The sequence below is a fragment of the Erpetoichthys calabaricus genome, chromosome 9 (genome assembly GCF_900747795.2).
Source record: "Erpetoichthys calabaricus chromosome 9, fErpCal1.3, whole genome shotgun sequence".
NCBI lineage: Eukaryota > Metazoa > Chordata > Cladistia > Polypteriformes > Polypteridae > Erpetoichthys > Erpetoichthys calabaricus.
In genome coordinates, this window is record NC_041402.2 from 30342743 (window position 1) to 30368896 (window position 26154).

The 26154-nt window shown below is 38.1% G+C and overlaps 1 protein-coding gene across 1 annotated transcript in view; it reads left to right on the forward strand.

Moving 5' to 3' along the window:
• Positions 1-710: 710 nt before the first annotated feature.
• ptgs1 (prostaglandin-endoperoxide synthase 1) overlaps positions 711-26154 on the forward strand; it is a 65827-nt gene continuing 40383 nt past the window's right edge. The window contains exons 1-2 of the mRNA XM_028809232.2: positions 711-873; positions 961-1044. Of these exons, the coding sequence (XP_028665065.1) occupies positions 783-873; positions 961-1044 (175 nt within the window). The 5' untranslated portion in view covers positions 711-782. The remainder of the gene's footprint in view (positions 874-960; positions 1045-26154) is intronic.

A 26154-nucleotide genomic window follows, 5' to 3' on the forward strand; every position in this document is an offset into this window, starting at 1 on the left:
TTAATAAATTTTCTAATTTTTCTGAAATAACATTTTCACTTTGTTATTATGGATTATTGAGTGGGGACTGATTGTAAAAATGGCAAATATACCCATTTAAAATTAAATCTACGATAAACTGAGCAGACGGTGAAAAGATAGATAGATAGATAGATAGATAGATAGATAGATAGATAGATAGATAGATAGATAGATAGATAGATAGATAGATAGATAGATAGATAGAATTTTTTGGCTAAATTAACTGTACTTACTAATTATAAAGAAGCACCAATATCAATATAATTTACCTCTGTTTCCTTTACAGGCTAACTATTGTTGATACAACGTTTAAAATGAGTATCTTGTGAACATATGCGATGATTTTCCCTCATCTTTACATCCATTTAATCATTCTTTTCTCCTAAATGTTCAAAGAACGCGCACTTGAACCCGTACTCGAACGCTTTACGGAGTGAAATGCCGCGTCTCCAGGATGACACTTACATGTTGTGGGCACCTCGCTCAAAGCAACGCACTTTCTACGGGACTATTTAATGTTTTAGCCGGTTAATCAATTCTTCCTTCTCTTTTTTTCTTCTTGTTCTTCTCTTTTTTTGTGTTCTTGTTAAATACACACCCTGAAGGGGTCTGCAACGCCAGATTATGAATTAGCATAAAGGGGCGTAGAGCGCCGGTTGTGCACATCCTCCGTCTCCCACAATTTACTTGAGTGCGCTTACAGACGTTTTCCTTTCTCGAGCACTGTTAAGGTAGCTGGCATTTACGAGGAGACCGTGGACATGCTGGTGACGCCGCCTCAGAACCCAACAGGCTCAGCTGAATGCCGCAAGCATCCCGGGTGGAGACGTCGAGTGGCCACGAAGTGTAGCGGTGAGTGAACGTGACCTTCCTAAACTTTAGGTGAATGGCAGTGTGTAGTGTTCGCGTCTCGTTACTAATACATTAATTTTTTTCCAGCTGCCAGACTGCAATGGACATGCGTCGCTTGGCACTTGCTTTTTCTCCTGGTCCCCGCAGGGTGCGAAGAAACTCAGGCAGCTGGTAAGTTTACCTTTGTACATCTGGAGGAATTGCGGGGCCGGGAGTCGGATTTGATCACACCGGACACACGAAAAACTTTTCGTTTGCTGAGCAATTAACTAGGTAGAGAAAGCGACTTGGCAGCTAGGTGTCAAAGTGAGCGTCACGGGGAGCATCTCTCTAGGTGTCTGTGGAGTTTGTACAACTCCGTGGGTGACCGAGGCTACAGAGGTGAAGTCGGGGATCTTCATTACTGGTTGGTTACTTCAACCAATGCAGGGTTGTGGAGAGTCGAAACCTGTCAACCTGTCCTTGCAATACGTTGGCTGACCTCGTTCACAGAGACGCTCATCCACACGTCTTGCAGTCGGCAATTACACACCTCTTCAGGAATGTGGAAAGAAAACCATGGCAGAGATGAGGAGAAGGTACAGACTCCACACAGACAAGCAGAGCTCGTTTAACCATTGAGTAAAATTAGCACGTGCTTAGTTCATCAAGGAAACGGGGGCACCACCGAAATTCTCCATTGCTGGTGTGCTGTCATAGCACGCAACCATTCGAAATGCGCTCCAAAGCTGTTTTGCGCACGCGCAGTATACATTTATTCTAAAGTCGTAAGTCATTAAGTCAGTTACTTAAATAAATAAAATTAAAGTAAGTAAAAAGACCATGCTAACATTATTATTTGTTGTTTAAGTCAGTAGGAGCAAACATCCAATACCGCAATCCAATGCCTTTCCTATTTTAATTTCAATTTTTTTTTGTCCAGTATTGTTGTTAATTTAAGCCTAATATGACTGGTTTGTGCAACCTTAGAAAAAAAACTTTGGTTGATGGTGAGTAATACCATCAAAATTAATGTTTTGACTTTTAGATGTGTAAATATTTGCATGTGCAGTATATTTTGACATGGTGGCACAAACGGACAGAACACTTGTGTTCTATCAAACCATACAGCCTATCGAAATGTGCGCCAAAGCTGTTATGCAGAAGTGCAGTATACATTTGATTGTGAGTAATGCCATAAAAATGTTATGTTCATTTCAATGTTTTGACTTTTAGATGTGTAAATATTTGCATGTGTAGCATATTTCGACAAGGCAGCACAAATCGTCAAAACACCGGATTTACCATAGACCAAGTGGTGCAGCTGAACCAGATTCCACAGAAAGTGGCTCCCATATTAAATGAAAAAAGTTACATACAGTGTATCCGGAAAGTATTCACAGCGCATCACTTTTTCCACATTTTGTTATGTTACAGCCTTATTCCAAAATGGATTAAATTCATTTTTTTCCTCAGAATTCTACACACAACACCCCATAATGACAACGTGAAAAAAGTTTACTTGAGGTTTTTGCAAATTTATTAAAAATAAAAAAACTGAGAAATCACATGCACAATCACATGCACATAAGTATTCACAGCCTTTGCTCAATACTCTGTCGATGCACCTTTGGCAGCAATTACAGCCTCAAGTCTTGTTGAATATGATGCCACAAGCTTGGCACACCTATCCTTGGCCAGTTTCACCCATTCCTCTTTGCAGCACCTCTCAAGCTCCATCAGGTTGGATGGGAAGCGTCGGTGCACAGCCATTTTAAGATCTCTCCAGAGATGTTCAATCGGATTCAAGTGTGGGCTCTGGCTGGTCCACTCAAGGACATTCACAGAGTTGTCCTGAAGCCACTCCTTTGATATCTTGGCTGTGTGCTTAGGGTCGTTGTCCTGCTGAAAGATGAACCGTCGCCCCAGTCTGAGGTCAAGAGCGCTCTGGAGCAGGTTTTCATCCAGGATGTCTCTGTACATTGCTGCAGTCATCTTTCCCTTTATCCTGACTAGTCTCCCAGTCCCTGCCACTGAAAAACATCCCCACAGCATGATGCTGCCACCACCATGCTTCACTGTAGGGATGGTGCCAGGTTTTCTCCAAACGTGACGCCTGGTATTCACACCAAAGTGTTCAATCTTTGTCTCATCAGACCAGAGAATTTTCTTTCTCATGGTCTGAGAGTCCTTCAGGTGCCTTTTGGCAAACTCCAGGCAGGCTGCCATGTGCCTTTTACTAAGGAGTGGCTTCCGTCTGGCCACTCAACCATACAGGCCTGATTGGTGGATTGCTGCAGAGATGGTTGTCCTTCTGGAAGGTTCTCCTCTCTCCACAGAGGACCTCTGGAGCTCTGACAGAGTGACAATCGGGTTCTTGGTCACCTCCCTGACTAAGGCCCTTCTCCCCCGATCGCTCAGTTTAGATGGCCGGCCAGCTCTAAGAAGAGTCCTGGTGGTTTCGAACTTCTTCCCCTTATGGATGATGGAGGCCACTGTGCTCATTGGGACCTTCAAAACAGCAGAAATTTTTCTGTAACCTTCCCCAGATTTGTGCCTCGAGACAATCCTGTCTCGGAGGTCTACAGACAATTCCTTTGACTTCATGCTTGGTTTGTGCTCTGACATGAACTGTCAACTGTGGGACCTTATATAGACAGGTGTGTGCCTTTCCAAATCATGTCCAGTCAACTGAATTTACCACATGTGGACTCCAATTAAGCTGCAGAAACATCTCAAGGATGATCAGGGGAAACAGGATGTACCTGAGCTCAATTTCGAGCTTCATGGCAAAGGCTGTGAATACTTATGTACATGTACTTTCTCAATTTTTTTATTTTTAATAAATTTGCAAAAACCTCAAGTAAACTTTTTTCACGTTGTCATTAGGGGGTGTTGTGTGTAGAATTCTGAGGAAAAAAATGAATTTAATCCATTTTGGAATAAGGCTGTAACATAACAAAATGTGGAAAAAGTGATGCGCTGTGAATACTTTCCGGATGCGCTGTATGTATATATACAATCATAAAAAATTTAATGGTCACAAATTACCCAGCTGAGCATTCTTTTTCTTACTTGAAGTATATTAAAATTACCAACAGAACAACCGTGCAACCAGACAGGCTGGATCTCTACTAAGAGACAGATATACTTCTACTAAGTATAGAAGCAGACGTGTTACGTAAGATTAGTTTTGTGGATCTGATCAAAGACTTTGCAATTAGAAAAAGTAAAAGAACAATTTTCAAATATAAATAACATGGAAGTATACTCAAATAAACATTTTTCATCTTCCTGTAAGTTTTGTTTCATTTCAGATAATAACATTTTATTTTTTATATTTTGAATTAGATATTTATGGGGGCACCAAAATCTTTTAAGTGCTTAGGTCCACTAAAGGTCTTAATCTGGCCTTGCAGACAAGGCCCACGTGGCATAGGACCTGTGAGGTGAATCAAGTTAAAATTTTATTTCTACAAAACTCGTCAGACAGAAAATTGCAACCTGAGGGAACTGACATATTGTTCCTTCAAAATAACTCCTACTCCATTTCTCCTCCCATCCACACCATGATAGAACAATTTGAATCCACCTCCGATCCACCTGGCCTTACTCCCCTTCCATTTAGTCTCTTGCACACACAATATATCAACCTTCCTTCTCTCCATCATATCTACTAACTCTCTCCCCTTACCAGTCATATTGCCAAAATTCAAAGTTCCTACCCTCAGTTCCACTTTCTTTACCTTCCTCCTCTCCTCCTGCCTCCGGACACGTCTCCCCCTCTTCTTCTCCTTCTCCTTCGGTCAACAGTAGCCCAATTTCCGCCAGCACCCTGTTGGCAAACAGTACTGGTGGCGACCGTTGTTAACCCGGGGCTCGACTGATCTGGTATGGAAATTTGTATTGTTCTCCGCATATCTATCTATCTATCTATCTATCTATTAATTTGGCAAAATTTTACACCGGATGCCCTTCCTGACGTAATCCTCCCCATTTATCCAGGCTTGGGACTGGTACGCGGAAACACACTGGTTTGTGCATCCCCTGTGGTTGTGTTAGGGAATTAGAAAAGAATAAAAACAGTTAAATTTCAAAGGAACAACATAACAATTAAACAGTGGGATAAACATGCAAGTATATTGTGTAAATGTATAATTATTGTATATTAAAACATAGTGTATTGCAAGTAACAAATACATTTATTTAACGGAAAATAATTCTAAATATTTATTTTAACATGATCTTAAAATTTTAAGATTATATTAAATGAATACTCAACACAAAACTATATATTTTTTAAATGTTACTTACCCCATATACTTTGAAGCAATGGCTAAGAAAAAAATGTAATTTCATATTTTCATGGAAAACAGAGCTATTAAAGTTTATGCTTCAATGGAAGTGGAAACAGCAAGTCATCACAAACGTTAAAAAAAAAAATGTTACTCGTGCTGCATAATCTACATAAAGTCATCTGGTTGAACACTCAAGACATGTCAAATGTGTACATTTTTCATTACATTTTTTGATTCCTCCATTAAAACGAAAGTATCCCATCATCCCAGAACCCTTTCACACGGGGTGAGAGACGCGACTCTTGGCCAGTGTTTCAGCGTGAGAGGTCTTAGTCCTTACACTAGGGACAAGTAAAAGGCTAGAGCTGGCAGTTGTGAGAGATCTGTTGAGGGTGAACATTAAATGTACGTCTAAAATATAAGCTTGAGTATGACCATGTAAAGATTTAAGAACAATAAGGATTCTAAATTCAGTCTAAAATCTGGGCTACCCATTGTGTAGCCGTGTTATACCACATGACTCCTGAAAATTGTTTAGAAGGGTAGTCGTCCAGTCTTCATTTATATAGCAGTTTATTTAAAATCGGGAAATTCGAGGAGTTTTATATTTGTTGGCACTTTTTTCCAAATCAGTTTGAGAATCCTGTGTATTGTAAAATTGTTTTTATATTTTAGCAATTATGGAGCATTTTCATGTTAAGTTACTTTCCCTGTTTGCACACCTAGTCAGAGGTAGAAAGTAAACTTTTTAAAACTGGTTTACACCTTAGCTTTACTCTTTCTATTTAGCCATACATTTTCTAAATGCTCGTAGGGGGCTGGTTAGTGGTGCTGTCTCACAACGTCAGAATTCTGGGTTTGAATCCAGGCCTGCACGCTGCCGGTGTGGAGTTGGCACCTTTGTGTCATGTCTGTCAGGGTTTTCTTCTGCGAACTTCAGTTTATCCTTCTAAATCCCAAAGGTGTACCTGATGGATGAACTGCTGATTCCATATTGCTCCACTGTGAGTCTTCATGGATGTGTGTGATTGTACATGGTGATAGGTTGGTGCTTTGACTGGATTAGTTCCTGCCTTGTAGCCAGTGCTACTGCTGTCATACTTTGTCTTAAATTACAATGTCACCCATCCATCCATATTTTGAACCTGCTTCTTCCGATAGAGTGGAGCACCACTGTGTTGTTGACCCATCTTGTGATGGTGCTTACTGTGAATCGTACTTCATGAACTTAAGAATGATTGATGAATTGATGGATGGATATCTAAGGTTAGTCCTGCTAATTCCCTTGAACCCTTACCTGGGTTCAAGTCCCAGTCTACCACTTATTGTGTGAAGTACGAGTGCTCTTCATATTCTTCCTATAAAAGTGAGACTGTGCATACCATGCAGTGAAACAGCTTCCTCCAAGGGTTACTTCCTTCTTTGGACTCATTGCTTCTGGATCCATCTGTAGTCTCCGTGATCCTAACATTGGATTATCAGTTTTGAAAATAGATGAATTAAGTTAGTGTCAATGAATGGATGATTTAATGCTTCATGGATGGAATTCTTAGATTAATGAAACTGTTCCACAGCCCTAAATTCATTGTGTTCAAATCCCAGCTTAGACTGTTTTTGTGGAATTTGTCTGCATCCACCTCTCTTCCTAGTATTTTTTTGGGTACTTGAGTTTTCTTCCACTTTTCGGAGAAGTGTAGGCTAGCCCTGTATGAGTAAGTTTGGGTGTGTGACTGACTGCCCTGCAATGGACAGACTACCTACCTAAAGCTAATTCCTATTTTTTTATTTGACTGTGCTGGGATAGGCTGTAGTTCCCTATAAAAAGGCAGGATCAGGAAATGAATGAATGAATGAATCAGTCGATTAAACTGAATGTTAAGTAGACGATTCACAATCACATTGTGTGAATAGTGAGAGTGAACTGGCTGGCTTGTGGTTTGCCACCTCATACTTTAGTTACTCGATTACACTGCCAAGACTTAACATTATAAAATAATCTTTATTTTTATAATGACTTTCTCAGTGTGGTGCTGAGGTGTCACCCATGGTGGGTGCTGCAAAGCTGTATAATCAGCGAATGCTTCTAACCTCTCTCTCTCTCTCTCTCTCTCTCTGTACAATGAGGTCAAATTTCTAACAATTTCTCTCAGTGGTGGGAGTAGAACTATCTAACTAGTTGTTTATTGCAACAGCAGTCCATCCACTGATTCATCTGCTCTGTGAAGTCACTTTTTGAATCACTGCCAAAACCAGTGGGCTGTCCACTACCTCACAAAAAGAACAGAAACATCCTAAACCTAAACATCAGTTTATCACAAGCATGCTCATGTACACACTCACACAGTCCATACTTCCATTATGAATTTCATGAATCTACATTTTCCATTACTAAGTCACTGAGGGTTGAGGTCTGTGTCTACGTCATTAGGCACAAGGCAGAAATTAAATATGGATTTACAGTCGGAGGACACACTCAAAATAAGGTCAGTTAGTCATCAGTTAAATTTCCATGATTCACAGTAGTGACGTGAACATTTAAGAGGATACGTGTTTGTACTACACACTAAGGTGCTTAGTTGTAAGATACTACTTTTAGACAATGAAAAGCTAAGTTACTGTTCTAGTTTAACTTTTGGAGGTTGTTGCTTAGGTGGTCTAGCCAGAGTGAAATACCAGAAACATGCACTGCGGAATATTTCTTGAACATTTCAAACAATATCATGGGATTTCGAAGTAAATATACTTCATTAATGGTCTTATCTGAATGATAGAAACATTCCAGCTTGATCTCCAAGTGGTGTGAAATTTATGATCCGGAGGTAACATAACATCAACACTCGCTTCTAGCAGCTGCCTGAATTTTCATCCATTCTGACCTCAGTTAGTGGTGGGGCTTGAACATCGATACTGCATCAGTACTGAGTGTTGACCACGGTGTTCTGAGGTCGTGGATTTTAAAAAGTTTAGTAGCCACAGTGTATGTTTTCAATCAACAGTCACAGAGTGACAGAAACATGTGTGCCAGTGTTCAGCTGGTTAAATAATATTGTGGCAAAGTACGGTTTTTGAATATCCTTTGTGGACATGTATTTAAGAACTTTTATTTGTACTGTAATGTCATCAGTATTATTATCCACCTCTTATATTTAGCCTTTTTCAAAATATCCAGTTATTGGTAATTCAAAAAACCAAGGTGGCTTGACCAAATTTGGTGGCTTGAAATTCACCTATATTTTGGACCTCTGATCAAAGACTCATCGGGGCATTGAGATAATCACCCATTTCAAAGTTCTTCCAAGAATTTGTATGCTTTTATTTTAGAGAATTCTAAATTATGCATCCACATAACCATTTTGTATTACAGGGTGGTGGGGAATTGGAGCCTGTTCCAGTGGCACCAGGCACAAGGCCAAATCAAATTCTGATTGAGATGCCAGCATCAAAAGACACAAATACACACACACACACAACTCATTCTTAATTAATTTGTTTCAGAGTATCTTATTATCTTAATATGCACATGTTATGCTTATGGCAGGAAACTAAGAACAACGTGCAAACTCCATGCATATAGTGACTGGGCCAGAAATTTAATCTGGATCTCATGAGCTGGTGTACTGTAATGTGTGCTTTTTGAATTATGGTAAAAACAAATATTCCAGCTATTTCTTTCCTTTTTAAAGGAGTATGAAATTCACAGGCTTAGTAGGATGGTGCAGTGGTTAGCATGGTTGTCACGCAGATCTCAAGTACTTGATTAGAATCACAGACTTTTTTATTTAGGCATTTTTAACCAAACAGGAACTTTGTTTTCAGGTAACAATGAATTCCAGTATGACGTGGGCCTTGGGCCACCTGTGGTTCCTGGACACTTTTGTGTGTTGCTTTCCCACCACACAACAGAAACGATAACCTTTATGCAAAATACGTGACGTGCAAAAAAGAGGGACATTTGGGAGTTAATGGGGGATCCCCACCTCTCCCGTCCCGTATTGCTCTAACGTGCTCTGGACTTCACAGGGGAAATTATTCCTTCAATGCAGTGCATAGTGCAAGAGACAGCTATGAAGAGTGATGTGATATAAAGTGCAGCGGTCTGTCCTCACCTGTATCACTCCAAAGTCCAAACTTCTAATAGATTTTTAAGATGGTGGCCAGTGCTTGTGGTCAACCCAGCAGCACAATTCATTGCCCAAGCCCTACCCATGATTGTTCCTGATTGAACAAAACCTACATACCTTGGAGTAGGAGCTACAAAGAGTACCGGGAACTACCTGCCAAGATCTACAAATGGCCCGAGTTCTAGCAGTAGGAATACCACAAAAATTCCTCACTTTCTAAGAAGTCCCTGGTTCCTGAAAAAATGTTTTTGTGGTGGGAAAGCAACTTCTGTTGAATTTGCACATTCTCCCCATGTCTGCATGAATTTTGCTCCCACATGCCAAAGACATTGGTTAACTGTAAGTTGGCGCAGTTGGCCCAGATCATTTTCTCAGTCTCTGTGCAGAAAATGTAGTCTTCATTTGGCAGTGTTCCTTTGGCAGTATAACAGCCTAACAAATGATAACTTACTTTAATGGCAGTATTTTCATAGATGTTATAGTTGCTAGGAGATATTGTGTGTATTTTCTAAAAATGTTTAGTAATCTGTTACAACTGTGTTTATATTTTCTTTTTGAGGAATGAGGTTGTGGATGGTACCAAATGACCAAAAAAAAGTCTCCTAAAATCTAGTCATCCTGACGTGTAAATTCATGCTATGGACCTCTCAGATCAGGAAAAGATAGGGTATTTAATTTCATGCTGACATTTCTTAAGTCAACATTTGCCAAGCTTTTGATTTGAGAAAAATAAAACAAAATGAAAAATCTTTGTAAACAGATACTCTTATATTTTTATACTTAATACAAGGTCATGTTAAAGGCATTTTTTTTCTCCCTGATGCATTTGGCTAACTTCCTAATTTCCTTGAACCTGTGTGATTCAAGGAAAATCTATTCAAATCTCCGTGTTGATGCCTTGCTGGTTCTGGGATAAATTCTTCCCAGTTTTCCACAAATTCATCAATGCAATTTTAAAGGACAATTTTGGTATTTTTTCAAGTTGAAATTATTTTTTCACAATGATGGTATACATAAACTTGCCATGGGAAACTGTGTTCTTAGGTGGTTTTCTTTTATATATACATTTAAAAATACTGTGCTTGTTTTTATAGTTTAAAATAGGGTCAGCACTACATCAATCCAATCATGAAAACAAAAGCCTTAAACCTTGGAGAAAATGTCCCATTTATAGTGACAAAGGTTTCGATTTAAAAAAAAAAATACCATCTGCATTTCTGAGTTATGTTTATGACAGCATAAGGACAGTGTGATAATGACACTGCCAGATCTAAAGAGCAGTTTTGCAAATTGATTACCAAAATTTATGCTGCATGACACACAGCAACAAATAATAAACACAGTACAAATCTTTAAAACGCCGTAAATATATCAAATGTTCATAAGGTGTTTATCATGATGACACAAGACTAACATACTTAAAAGGTTTATAAGTAAAAGATGAATTTTACTGTTAAGCTAACAAGCCTGTTGTTTAGTAAGTGTTTATATTTTCTTTTTCCAATTAAAAATGTAAGCTGCTGCATTTAGAACAAGCTCGCTGTCCAAACTGAAAAAAGTGTCAGTTTTAATTAAAGAACAAAATAAGAAAGTCTGAATTCATTAAAGTAGCTTTTCTTGCTGTCTTAATGCAGAGGATGACTTCTCTGATTCCCTTTTACTTTAATGTAAAGGCTAAGCTCTGTGCTAAAATAAGCCTTGACTTGGTGCTCTTTGTTTACACTGCAGGAGCACTACAACTAAATCACCTTAAAGCTTAGAAAAAGCAGGGGCTAAAAAGATTGTTTTTTACAGGTCACCAGTTGAGTCTTTTTTAGTGAAAATCATGTGATTTAGATCAGTGGCCGATCGATCGGAGTATCCCTAATTCAGAGAAGTTGTCGCAATGCTATATCTGTGTTGAGAGAATCAAAGTCGCACATATATGCAGTCAGTTGACCCAATCATTTTTCAGTTTGATAGCATTCTATACATTAAACTCTCATTTCAAGTGTGCAAAAGACTCTTGACCACAAACTGTACAGGTGTTTTACGTATTTACTTTTGACCCACTATACATTAGTGAGTAGAAATAGTTGACTATTACGTTCATTTTGTGTGTAGTATGTATCTTTTGGTAGTATGTACTTGAATCCCAAAGATATGTTTTGATCCTTACGCTACATCTTTCTTCTCTTCCTCTTTCTGTTATCAACCAGAGGTTAATCTCTTTATGAACATTTGCTATAAAAACATTGTTAGCCTCTCGCTGGAAATCCCCTAACTTTCTATGGTTTACACTTTGGAAATGTTCTTTCTATAATTTACTCTTACTCTTACTTACTTTTACTCTGTGCAGCACAGATCAGTGGGTCATACGGAACCAGTGCTGAAAGGTGGGATTCAGCAGTGAAGCTGGTTCAAGATGGCAGGTACCCAGGTGCTCTGATATTACTCTTAATATCTTATTTTTCCATTTTCAATTTATGTCTTCTCTTTCTTCCCTATGGAGACTGTTCACGGGTAGTAATAATAATAATAATTCTTTGCATTTATATAGCACTTTTCTCACTACTCAATGCACTCAGCAATTGCAGGTTACGGGCCTTGCTCAAGGGCCCAACAGAGCAGAGTCTCTCTTGGCATTTACGGGATTCGAACTGGCAGCCTTCCGATTGCCAGTGCAGATCCCTAGCCTCAGAGCCACCACTGAATCTTTCTGAATCACTCAGGCAACCTCTATCTACCTGATGTATTTCTTCATATGGCTGAGTCACACTTGGGTGGGGATTTAGGTGTCAATTAAGGGGTGTTTACAATTTTGCTGCTTTTAATTTTAATTTAATGTACTTCATTTTTCATGACATGATCATCATAAAAGTAGTGCATCTTTAAAGTGAAATTGATGCTTTTAACCTTTAAAACTTTCTATTAACCATCTGGGTACAGTTTCTCTTGCCTGAAGAAGGGGCCTGAGTTGCCTCGAAAGCTTGCATATTGTAATCTTTTTAGTTAGCCAATAAAAGGTGTCATTTTGCTTGGCTTTTCTCTACATTCATAATGGCTAACACGGTACAACACCCCAGTACTACTTCTTTAAAATCTGAAACATTTCTTTATATTTTTATCTTATGTTTTCCTTAAGGTCTACACATGTTCCTTCAATTATACTGGATCAATTTGGAGTTGGTGTTACTTAATAAAATTAATAAAAAAGATAATATCACCCTGACAATGAGAATGTAAAGACGCAAACAGTGAATCATGGAGCCATGAAAGAACAATGCTAACCACTGCATAGCCATCGCTGTATAGCCAAATGAATAGAAATTGACAGCTGCAGTGTATACATGTAATAAAGTCTAAAATGTGTGTAACTAAATCAAGACCTGAAATACTCAGTAACATTTCAGTAGACTAGATGGAACAGATTGAAAGATAGTATAGTAGCATAGGAATTAGTACAGTTGTTATATAAGAATAAAGCTATGGTCACATTAACTAAAATGCCAGAGAGAACTGGTGAGTATTTAAACAAATATTTTAAACATTTAATTTAAATGGTCCACTGATGAAGGTTCCTGGCCAGTCCCAATTAGAGATTACCAGAAAGTTGGAGCCACAAAGCTAAGTGAGTGTTCACCAACTTTGTTAAAGTTGGTGTTTGGAATTTTGAGCTCTCCGGCATCAGTAGACATCAGTTCACATTGGTATGATACAAGTAACTACGACCAGTGATCTGTAGTGTTGAATTAACATCTTCACGGACAGAAGAAGAGTTTTGATCATAATCGAAAACTGTACAGGCAGAAAGTGTAGATGAGTCAGGCAAGGTGAGATGTGCACAATTCATTTGGTTCGTGTCAGAATTCTAGACTCAGCATTTTAAATTTGTCGTGGCTGGTTGATTCTTAGTAAATAACCAACTTATCCAGTTCAGTGATCACAGGGGATGGTTGTCTATCTCAGCTGCACTAGGCATAAGTCAGACACATTTAGTCTGCTCCTTATGTTTGTTCAGAAATAAAGTTTTGAATTACTGTATGTAGAATTTTGTAGAATTAATTTTTATCAGTAATAGTAAATGTGTTACAAATCATGAAAAGGCCAAATAAAAAATGTCAGTTTTTAGTAGTTTTTTAAAATATTTGACATACCAGAAATTTGAGCACAAAAAAAAAAAACAAAATGCCTCCTGTCTAGTTTTTTTATGAGTCACTTTAAGAACAGTGGGTAAAAATTGCGAAGATCTGATATTGTAATTAGGGATGTGCAAGGACAGGCATTCTATAATGTAGAGAGGTACAAGATTGTTCTTAGTCTTATTGACTTAACAATAGTTTAAAATCAATGCTAAAAATCACAGGCAGCTAGTGTGATGATGCTAGTATTGGTGAAATGTGTTCAAACTTTCCTTTCTTGGTTAAAATTCTTGAACTACTGTAGCTGCAACTGATTTATCCCTTTTCTTGGCATCCTGGACGGGAGTGCATTGCAATACTCTAGTTGGCCAAAAGCAAAACCACATATTCATTTTTCAGCATCTTGCACAGATATAAAAATTCAGAGTTTTGATTTGCTTCTTAAATGAAAAACTGCAGTTTTATAACACTACTAACATGTGACTTCATTTTGAAGCTATAATGACACCTAGAGTCTTCACTTCTGGCTTATTTTGCAGGGCAGGATGATGACGTTTTACACTAATATCCCTACTTTTTTGATGTTGCTGATAATTTCTGTTTTTTCCTTGTTTAAGTTAAGAAAACTACGGCACATCCGTAATGCTAGAATAACACTGAATCAAGGGAATGGGAGTCTCAAGGTCATCTGGCACAATTAATATGTATAGCTGAGTGTCATACGCATACTTATAGTAATTAATATTTCTATTTCAGAAATGACCTTGCATAAAGGGAACATATAGAGTGAGAATAATAAAGCATTAGAGTACATCCCTAAGGACACCAAATGTGATTTCTTGCCTCTCTGATGTGTAGTCACAAAGACTTACAAAGAATTTCCTTCATATTACGCATGATTTAAACCAACTTAACAAGCTACCTGAAAGGCCAACTAATTGGTGAAGGTGGTTAATGAGAATACTATAATCTATACTATCAAAAGCAGCACTTATGGACTGGAATCTTTTTATGTATCAGCATTTAGCTGCAAGTCATTTTTTACTTTGATATGGGAAGTTCCTGTGCTGTGGTTATATCTAAATCCTGACCGTTATCTATCCAGATCTTTAATTCAAGTAGTCATTTGATTGTTGAAAAGTACTTTTTCTAGAATTTTACTTAGAAGCAGTACATTACAAACAGGTCTAAAATTATCCAAAATTGAATAGTCAAGGGTTTTTTTCACCAGGTATTTTATTACTGCTGTTTTTAAAGAATCTGGAAAAATGTCCGAATCTATTCAAAAGTTAACCGTGTCAAGTAGGCTGCTGAGTAAGCAGTCTAAGACTCCCTTGGAAAAGCCCATAGGGACCAGATTGAGGATGCAGGTGGACAATTTGAGTTGAGAAATTATTTTTGCAAAGTTCAAGTACATTTCTTTTTTTTTTTTTAAAGGGGTTTGGTTTGTTGTGCAGAATAGGAGGATGTTCAACCAGCTCAGTTGTAGAGTTCTGTATTCAATTAGATCTATTATTATTTGTTTTTTGTAAAAAAAAATGCTGCAAAAGCTTTACAATTAATAACATTTATTTGTGGACATGAAGCTATCAGAACAGTGTGGCACACATGGCAATTCACGTTAGACCTTTTGTCATGGTTTCATATGGAATGCCTCATACATGATACCTGATACTCCCCAAGCAAACATCTTTGTTTTCAGTTTATTAATTTCATTCATTTTGTAAAAGTTTCTTCAACCCCTGCCTGAGAGAAAGAGAGGAGAGCCAACAGTATGAACAAATCTTCAAAAACAACAGAGAAAGGAAAATCTCCTTTTCCCAGATATAAATGCTTATTCTAAGATTTGATTAATTAGATCTTGCCATATTTTAAAAATAAGTTTTGAACAGATCTTCTAAGTGAAAATTAAATTTTTTACAATTTCAAACAGTATACAACATCAGTTACTCACTGACTTAAAACAGGTGGACTGGGATTAATCCATTTGAGCAAATTAAGTCTGTGTGCTAGTAGTGTGGTATAGGCAATTACATTCAGTTGGCACTCCTTCTCCACTTTAAGCCCATCTGGTGGTCCACCAAACACACATGGTAACGGTTTAGGAGTGATTATGACACCAAAGCTGCTTGATAGACATTCAAAGATTTTTGTCCAGAATGATGCTAATGTGGTGTACGCCCAAAACTTATGGCCCAGTGAGGCTGGAGCTAAACTGCAACGTTCAGAAATTAAATCTTGCCCTGGATACATTTTGGACAGTTTTAAACAAGATATGGAGTTAGGGTGTATTCTATACATGGCAGCCTTCCACTCCTTCTCTGAAATGTTAAATGAAAGATACTTTCCCCATTGTATCCTGGGATCTTTGAAACGAAAAGACTTTAAAATGTTTTTATTTATTATTGATATGCTTTCTGAGTCTTCAAGACTGATCAGTATTGTCTTTTAGCAATGTTTCTCATTTGAAAGAAGTGGAAAAATTGTTTTGGTGGGAAGTTAAATTTGAAGCGTAATTGTTCATAATGGTAGTGAGACCAGCTATGTTATATGGGTTGTTGATGATGACACTGACAAAAAGACAGGAGGCAGAGCTGGAGGTTGCAGAGTTAATGATGCTAAGATTTGCACTGGGCGTGACGAGGATGGACAGGATTAGGATTAGTACATTAGAGGGTCAGCTCAGGTTGGACGGTTTGGAGACAAAGTCAGAGGAGCGAGACTGCATTGGGTTGGACATGTGCAGAGGAGAGATGCTGGGTATAATGGGAGAAGCATGCTAGGTATGGAGCAGCCAAGCAAGAGAAAAAGAGGAAGGCCTAAGATGACGTTTATGGATGTGATGAGTGTAAGAGTTGAATTTGAAACCTGGTCCAATGTGCACCTAGCATGTGTCTGAATCTCATATCCTTCTGAGCTTAGGCTTAAAAGCTGATGCTGTTATTTTATAATTCACTATGATAAATGTATTTCTTGTTATTTTATATAACCCCTTAAGAGAAAATGTTATATTTATGGCATAACCATTCTTCTGTAGTACTACGTTTGCTGTTTTTGAACCCAACTGGATCATAAAAAAATTAGGCCATTGTTCTTTACTTTTTGGAAAACAAGATGTATGTGGATGAAAATAATACATTCAAAAAGTCACATACTGTACATCCTAAAAAAATAGGACAATCAATCAAATCGTGGTCATCTAAGGTATCAACATCTGCTCTGTCCTGTTAGAAACTAGGTGTAACCAACCATTTTAAAAGTTTTCTGATTATGTAATGAATTCCTTTTTTGAATAGCGACCTAATCAATGAATTGTACAAATATAGTGCAGAGGACAATTTTTTCTTTGTAGCATGTGGCTAAGATGTAATGCACTTGTTACCTCTTGTGAGATTTAGATAAAGAATAACGATTAACGATTTGCCCTGCCTGTGTTTTATTGCTTAATGTCTGGGCATTCCAGTGGGGGGCGTCTGCATTCAAATTCTTTTCTTCCACATGAGAGATGACACGCATATGGTGGGTATGACCGAGCAAGATGCAGAGGACAGGAAGATATGGAAACAGATGACCCCTAATGGGAGAAGCAGAAAGAATGAGAAGAAATGTTCTTTAGATGCAAAGACATTATCTGTATGCAGTTCTCTAAGTGTTTTAATTCCGGATGTTTTGCAAACATTAAATACTGTGTAGGTTTGAGAGGACAGAAAAAGGTGATTTATCATTTAGAAGATAAAACAGATAAAAATGTCTCTGTCTTAAAGTGCTTACTGCATTGGTTCCATATTCTGAGTGATTGATGGACAATTGGATTATTAGTATATTGACAATAATTTTTATTTATTGGGGCACAAAGCAGAACATATAAAGAAGTACGGCAACATTTTATTTCTATTGCTGACCACGCTTGTGTATATTCATCAATTTGTGTCAATGTTCAGGTCTTTATCGCTTATATATTTGGCATTCAGTAATAAAAATGAAAGTTAGATAGTGCCATACCTCCTTCTTCTATAGGTCATTGTTGAGTGGATGCATGGATGTTTCAAATTCCAAACAAATGAAGTTGTGACTGAATCTAATTTCCTAAAGAATGATTTGTTAATGTATATGGGGATACTCTGAAGTACAAAAAAAAACCTTGGGAAGGATGTTCACCTTGACAGTGTTGATTTGCCCTGCTAATCTAAGATGGAGGGTAGACCATCTGTTCACATCTTGTTTAATTTTTTCCATGCAGATGGCAAAGTTGTGTTGAAAAAGATCTTTATATTTACTTGTGATGTTTACCCCTAGGTATTTAAACTGATCTGCTGATATAAATGGGAAGGTGTCCAGTCTAATATTGTGTGCTAGAGAGTTCACTAGAAAAAATACTTTTATTCAAATTAATTTGGAGTACCGATATCTTTTGAAATTCTGCTAATGCATTGGGGACAGCTGTTACAGAACCTTGTAGGTCTGATATATACAGTACCATATACAGTGGAACCTCAGTTCACAAATGTCTTGGAACACGTACAAATCAGTTTACGACCAAAAAGTTTGCCAAACCTTTGCATCTGTTCACGACCACACACTCAGTATATGAACAAGCCAGTTTCCCTTTCGGTTTGTACATGTTCAGTCTCTCCCTGTGCATTTCATGTGCAGCGAGCAAGAGAGAGAGCGAGAGAGAGAGCGTGACACACACACACACACACACACGAGAGAGAGACACACACACACACACACACACACACATGCACTCACAGGCAACGTGAGAGAGAGGGCTGGACGCATAAGGTAGGAAGGCAGTTAAAGAATGCACTGGGCTTGATTTTGTTTTCACTTCTGTTTACAGCGATCGGTTCGTAGCCTGCATTGTTGCAATGTTACTTTTCTTGGTGGTTTATTAAATTACGGATTTTTTCATATGTTCATTTTTTTCCCTGTGCTTAAAACTCATTAAAAAAAAAGTGTTTTTAGCCAGCGGTTGATAGCGCTATAGCGGGAACTATTTCAGTGTTAGTTTTCTCTGTTGTTCAAGGTTTTCTCAGTGTTATTCAATGTTTTTACATTTAGTTTACTATTACTTTGTGCATTCTATGGTTTAATTAACTATATTTGTGCTTAAAAACTTGAACTTGAACCGAGGTTCCACTGTAATCTGCAGTTCTGCATATACTAGTAATTCCCTTTTTCTGTGATATATTTTGAAAGTGATTTGCCAATGGCTCAATGGTGATTTCAAAGATCAACTGTGACAGGGGTCATCCTTGTCAAGTGGCATGTTCTAATAGTTTGAAATAGTGTTGCTAATATGAATGGAGGTTTTTGGACTGGTATAAAGTAGTTTGATCCATGCACAGATGTTTGGGCTAAACCCAAATGTGAGGGGTCAGGTCGGCTCCACGCTATCTGTACCTCCCAGGATCCTCTTGATCCCGGATCATTGATAGTCATAACCGAGATGAGGACACACATATACAGCAAGGGGTAGGTGCATAAGCGATTAGTGCTTTTATTTAAAATCCAACAAAAAACAGTGCTCAAATAAATAGGGCAGTGCTCCTTCCATAAATAAATAAATAATCCATAAAAATAGTGTTCATTGAGGTTAAAAACCATCAATAAATATTCCGTTAAAGATGAGGTTAAAAACACAGGCAGGTATCTGTCCATTAAAGTAATGTCCCCAGTGTATCCCTTTGTATCGGATGTCTCCTCTCTCTCTCTTACCGGCTCCCCCTTGTATGCCTCAATCATGTACTGTGGAAAGCCAGTGGAGCAATCAAGAGACCAATCCCTCATATGCAGGTATGCTCCATCTCAGTCACCCCACCAACCTCCCGCAGCTGCACAAGCGCGCACACCCACAGAGATCTCGGTGGCTATTTAATTACTTATTTATTTTAAAATGGACTACTTACTGGTTAACTGTGGACCCACTATTCCACACACCTTCCCCCTTAAGTTGCCAGTTGCACAGGAAAGCTCCACGCCTCATCCAGCCCAGAGCAACTGGTGGCCCAGGTCTGTGGCGTTAGGTAGTTTTAAATAAATAATCATGTGTGGGGCTCCAATCAGGTGTTGGTGTGTGCAGGTATGCTTTGCTCAGTTGCTTATTGAGGTGCTCGGCCAATCACACCGCATTCATGTGCAGCATGGGCTGATCAGTCAGATGCCTCAGTAGGAGGAAGTGGCTTGTCAAACCTGCACCCAATTAGAGAGGATAGTTGAAAAGGAGCTGAAAAGGAGAGGGTGAAAGAAAATAGACTGGCAAGTGAGACAGAACGGAGAAGGACAAGGGAGAGACGGAGATTAAATGGAGAGAAAGAAGAGAGAGAGAGAGACAGTGATGGAGGGAGAGAGAGAGATGTCAGTTTTAAAAGGATGCACCAGTGCTTAGGAATTTGAAAGGTTTTAACCTTTGTTTTAGTGGATTATTTATTTGGGAATTTTAACCTCCATGAAGGCTGTGTTGTATGAATTATTTGTTGAAGACTTTTGGAGCACTGCACTTTAATTTGGACACTGTTTGTTTTTTGAGATTTAATGAAAGTACTACTCACTTTTTCACCTACCCTTTGCTATATGTGAGTATTTTAATTTGCCCGGCTTATTCTTGGTTACGTCATCAACAGTGGTGGTTTCAAGAGGCTCCCGAAAGCAACAGTAGCATGGAGCTAACCTGCACCATCACATCAGAAAAGGTAGTAAGATCTCTAATGTATTAGCTTTTATGCTGAGAATATTACATTAAATAAACATCGAAGATTAGAGGCTAAGTGCCTGCCTTTAATAAATAGTGTTTGGTCTTGTAATATTACAAAAGGAAGCACTTTGTCAATCCTTCTAGCTAGAACTTTGGAGAGTATCTTAGCATGATTATTCAGAAGTGAAATTGGTCTGTATGATGCACGTTGTAATAATACCTCATTTGTTTGGGGGAAGACTGTATTTAATGCTTGGTGATGTTTGAGGTAGAATTTTGTCTAGCTTCTATAAACGTTGCTAATAATAATGGAGCTAACTCATTTGAATTTTTTTTAATAAAATTCTAATGGGCAGCCATTAGGGCCTGCTGCTTTCCCACATTTGAGTGAGTTTATAGCGTCCAGTAATTCTGAGAGTGCCAGAGGTTTATCCATTTCCTCTGCACTAAGAGTATCTAGCTGTGGTATTTGTAATGCATCAAAAAACTTGTCCTCTTAAAAAAGCCTTCAGAGTTTTCCATAGTATTTTCGGAGATTAATTCTGTACAGTTCTCATCAGCTAATGACAGGTGGTTAAGACGCCAGCTACGAGATAAGTGTGTAAGGCACTGTGATTTAAGCTCCATGATCAGAGGGGCATGGTCTGAGATAACAATAGCATCATACTTGCAAAATTTGATAGTGGGCAATAAATTATTAACCAATAAAGAAATAATCAGTTCTTGAGTAACTGTAATGTACTGATGAAAAGAAGGAATATGCTCTTGAGGTTGGATTTAAAAATCTCCATGAATCTGATAAGTTATGATCCATTACAAACTGCTATTATTTTTGCAGTGTTAATCCAGGTCTGTATTTAAAACACATTTAAAGTCTCTGGCCATTATAATTTAATGAGTGTTCACATTAGGAACAGATGCAAATACATTTTTGATGGAATCTCTATCATCCACATTAAGTGAGTAGATATTTATAAAAATTACTTTAGATTTAAATTATTTATCACCATAACATATCACCCTTCAGGATTAGATACTATATCTAATACTACAAATAAGATTGTTTTGTGCATCAAGATTCCCAGACCTCTAATTTTGTTTGTATAGCTGGATTGAAATATTTGGCCAATCTAGTCTCTTTGCAGCTGAAACTGGTCCTTACTTATTAAGTGAGTCTCTCCTGGCGTTTGGACCTGTTAGGTGAGAAAATACTTTTTCCAAGTAGGCATGTTAGGGTCCGATGCATCATGGGTCTGCTGGTCTGTGAGTAAGAGTAAAGGAGAGGCATTAAGTGACAGCACCAACCCTCTGACAAGAGTTATGTAAGTGATTAAAGATAATTATAGTTAAGTTCTATTTTTTTATGTTTTGAAGTTTCTTTTATGCCTTCCTTCTGAAGGTGGCAGCAACTTCATTTTTTACAATGTAGAATATATAATGGCTCTGTACAACAGATGTGTTTCACTGTGTTTTCAGAAATTTTTCATTTAAACAATAAAGTGTTTATTAAAATATAAATATATGTATTAAATATAAATATATTTACTTTTAAAGAAAACAGGTATGCAGACTCTTACATGACCATATACAGTAATTCAGAAAGTAGTATTTCATCAAAGAAAGGGAATGTTGGAAGATGGCCTTTGTAGAAATCTGAAAAAAGTAAGATAAAGACATTTTTGATAAATGATAATACATCTAAATAAAACTTAAGGATGTAGAACTTAGCTATCAAACAACTGAAGACATTAGCAATGTGTTAAAAAATGAACTGAGAAAATGAGCGTCATGCAAACAAACATAGAAGTACTTGAGACCAATGGCAAAGGAATACTTTAAGTAGTGGAATGAGGCCAAAAAAGAGCATGAGCATTTTGTGTAGAAACACTGGTTTTTTAAGGTCATAAATCTAAATAAAATGAGAGACAATAAAACCTGTTGTTATGGTGCAGAAATAAAGAATACAGAAATAGAGGATATACATAATTGAGGAAAGAGAAGGGAAACAGACGTTGTAAATGAGGATATGCCAAAGGTCAAATAAACGTTCAGCTGTATTTTTGACCATGTTACTAATTTTTCTCATAATTCCGTTGTTGACAGACTTATTGTTTTAATAGGGCCTATTGAGCTTTTATCAAGCATACTGTCTGCTAGCTTAAAAGATATGTTTAATATTTTTAAATTATTGGGTTGAAGCCTTAAAACTTTCCAGACATGTCTACTTCAACCAGCAAAGCTCCAGGTTCACAAATCAGTAACCCTGGTGAATGGAATGAGGCAGAGCTGAGCAGTTTACATAAGTAGGCAAAGGATCGAAGGCTAGGAGGGCATGGAGCCTCAGAAAACCTGAGTGAAGTGGCACAAGCAGCCACTGAAGAAGCCAAATAGTCCTTCAAAGGACACTCACCAGCAGTTGGCATAACGTGTCTAATTCCATTCTTCCATCTTTTGCACCTTATTGCATTACAATATTCTGTCACATTGAAGCACATGTAAGCACTGTTAAGCTAAGCTTCCGTATAGTGAAAGAATATAAGAAATTTTGTGACTTTCTCAGTAATAATGTCTAGTTGCCTATAGAAAAGAGACAGCAATTCACGCCTGGGCAGCAACATTCAAGATTGTCAATAACGGTGTTTGCCAGTGACTTTCTAAGGTGAATCCAAATCCATTGTGTCTCGATGCATGCTCAATAATCCAGGTAAGGAAATTCTAGAAGGTTGATTCAGTTCATCTGGACATAGTTCTTTTCCAGGGAGATACGTTTCATCACTCATCCAAGTGACTTCCTCAGCCTCAGTTGACTGCAGGTTTGTCCAGCCTTATAAACAGTACCTTTGCATAATGACCGAAACTAGCACCATTGACTAACAATGGGCCATGTGATCAATGATATGCAAATTCTCCATTGATCAATGGCCATGTGTACCATTCACAGAGAGTTGGGGAATGGCTGCAATCACAGCATTGTAAGATGGTGAAAGATGTACCCTTAAGCCCCCTCCTCGGTTCAGAGATGGTCGTTCCTTTTTCACTGTCTGTCTGTCTGTCGGGTCCGGAAGTAAGAGGTGGAGTCGGGGTAAGGGCTCCGCCTCCGAGGAAACAGAAAACTCGCTTAGCTGCTAATGACACAAGAGGGCCCAGCACGTCAGCACAACGAAACCTCAAAAGAAAGACAGTTGCTTAGCCACTAACACCGGCAAAACAGTATCTCTTTTACTTTTCCTCCCTCCAATCCAAGCATGTCAACTAAACGAATCCTCCTAGGAGAGAGATGCCCAGAGTAGTTCCTTTCAATTACTTGACATCTCTACATTTCAGTTTTTTTTCTGACGATTTCAATAGTTTCTAAGACCCTGGGCTTTTTATAGGACGAGCTTACACGGCTAGTCTCATTATAAAAGGCATAAACAGTGGCCTAGTTATTAATCAGGGTGGTTTGATTTGGTGGTGATTTTCGCTAAGGAACCTGTCAGCACTTTGCAGAAACATTTCGCATCTGTAATCATTAGAGGTTGGAGGCTGTAACTCTGATACAAGATATGATCTTTACCTTGCTTTAAAAGCAAAGTGATATCATGCATATTAATCCTTGGGCTTATAAAGTTGGCTTCTTTGATGACATAAAAGAGTGAGAAGTATAATTGTTTTAAAATTGAGGAAATTTAATTTGGGAGTGATCTCATCCAACTCTTCAGTCTTTCCAGTAGCCATAGACCACAAAAACCTGCTTGAGTTAAAAGCAAAGCCTCTTCCTATGTGAGAAGGGGAAAGGGGGAGGTTTTCAAGTGATAATTCAGTATCATAGAAGGAAATGTCAGAGGAGGGTGTGAATACTTTGGCGTAGTAATCTAAAAACGTATTATTGATTATCTGGAGGAGGGTCTGATGTAGTATGGATGGGTGGTATAGAAGCAAAAGAAGCTCTTGATTCTGAGAGCAAGCAGTCTCCTTGGTTTAGCTACATATATATAATAACAAGTTATGGTTAATTAAAAACTGTAGTTATTGAGCTCAGGTCTGGTACATGATATTTCAGTTCAAAACAGAATGAGAGCTGGGTTTTTTTGAAGTTTAGAGCATACCAAGTGCATATAGAAAAAGATAATAAAGCTCTGAATAGATCCTTTAATTCTCTGCCAGATAGTGCCAGCTTTGACAGTAGGGCCAAGATTCAATGCCAGAAACTCATCCAGATTGAGAGTAAGTTAATCACAAAAAGTTTATTGTTCAGAAGAGAAATATTGAATTTCTACCTCAGAGCACAGGCATAACTGCAAATGGTTAAATCTGTTGTCAGATAAAATAATTGAAACTAATGGGGTGCCTGAAACTAACCAGAGCAAAAAGTATGTGAAATGAAATTCTGAATATGGGTTTGTTAATTGTGATGGAAAATGAGAAAGAAAATTCTGTGGTTGACGGTTGCAGTAAACAAAAAATAAAATCAGTTAAAGTCTACAGTAAATTTACATGACAAGAATGTTTAGAGTCAGGTATGCACTTGCTAATAGGTGTCCGGGCACTGTCTAACAATGGATTCCTTGCAGCACTGGCATAAATATCAACTAGAAGCTCACGGTCAGTGAGTTTAAGCAAACTACTAGCGAGGCCAGAAAAGAAGGCGTGGGAATACGGTGTATAATCAGTTATGATTTTCTTTGCTAAAATATTGTTAAAGAAATATTTAGGAAATCTTAATAGTGTGCAAACATTTTTATGATTTTACTTTTATGCATGCTTTTTGTTACTGTGTTCATAATAGTTATGTAGAACACTTTGAAATCACCTTTTTTTTTTGCCCAGCACCTTCTGACTCACCAGTATGAGAAAACTCCCACATATGATATTCTGTTTGTCTCGTCTCGATGTCTAGTTATACATGACGTCAAACTTTTTGGGGTTACTCTGTTTTTTGCCCTCATTTTTAGGCCACTCTTGGATCATATTTTGTTTAGGAAACTACACCCTTATTATAAAGAGTGTAGCAGTAAGGGGCGCTAGTGCTCCCTTGAACCCTCAGGTACCACTCCAAACACCAGGTAAAAGTCCAAGACTTTTTATTTTTATAATAATAATGTGCACAAAGCACCCTCCACTCCACACTATTCATACAAATCACTAATCAATACAATAACCAATCCTCCTCTCCCAGACGCGTTGCCACCCTTCCACCCAGCTCAGCTCGCTCGTCTGGGGTTTCCCAGAATCCTTTATAGTCCCTGACCCGGAAGTGGTTCCAGCCCAACAATCCATAAGTCCTCATCACTTCCGGGTCAGATTAAAAGTCCTTTTCTTCAACCCGGAAGCACGTCGTTCCTTCCGGTCATGTGATCATGACGCACTTCCGGGTTATAGGGCACGTAGCACTCTGTAAGCCTCCCTACAGCGGCTCCTGGTGGTCCGCATGGTATCCAGCAGGGTTGTTTATAAAAACTACAATGTCCATAATGCCCTGCTGGAATTTGGGGAACTTCCATGCTGCTGGGAGGGCTCCATCTGGCGGCCTGGATGTGTGGACCGGAATATTTGGCCGGCCATCCCTCACAAGAGCCAACCAGTAGGTGTCTTCAGCAAAAATGACCAGAAGGACTTGGAAGTTGTCAATGCCACAGCACTAAGGATTCATCCCTTAATGGATTAGGAATGGTCAAAGTTACTCCTTTTCACAAAATTTCAAAAAATGGGGATCAGTAATATAAGCATGTATAGTTGTTTTATACTATTTCAATGTTGCTTATCAGAAATATAATCATAGTTTTGATTCGTCATTGATAGTCCTGACCCTGTAAAAGCTTCTCCCAGAAGGTTAAAATGACAAATTTCAAACATAGGAATGTGGGGTATCGTTTTAGACTATTTTGAGGTCAGAGCTTATGAATATTATGTTATTTTTAATCCTTGCCTAGTGATCTAGCCCTCTATAGACCTCTGTTAGAGGATGAAAAATGTCAAATTTGTACTGGAAATTACAATCGAGAATATTCAGACTTTAAACATTTAAACTGAAGCAAACATTTTAATATTTCAAATATTTGATGCAACTATTCTTGTTTATTGTG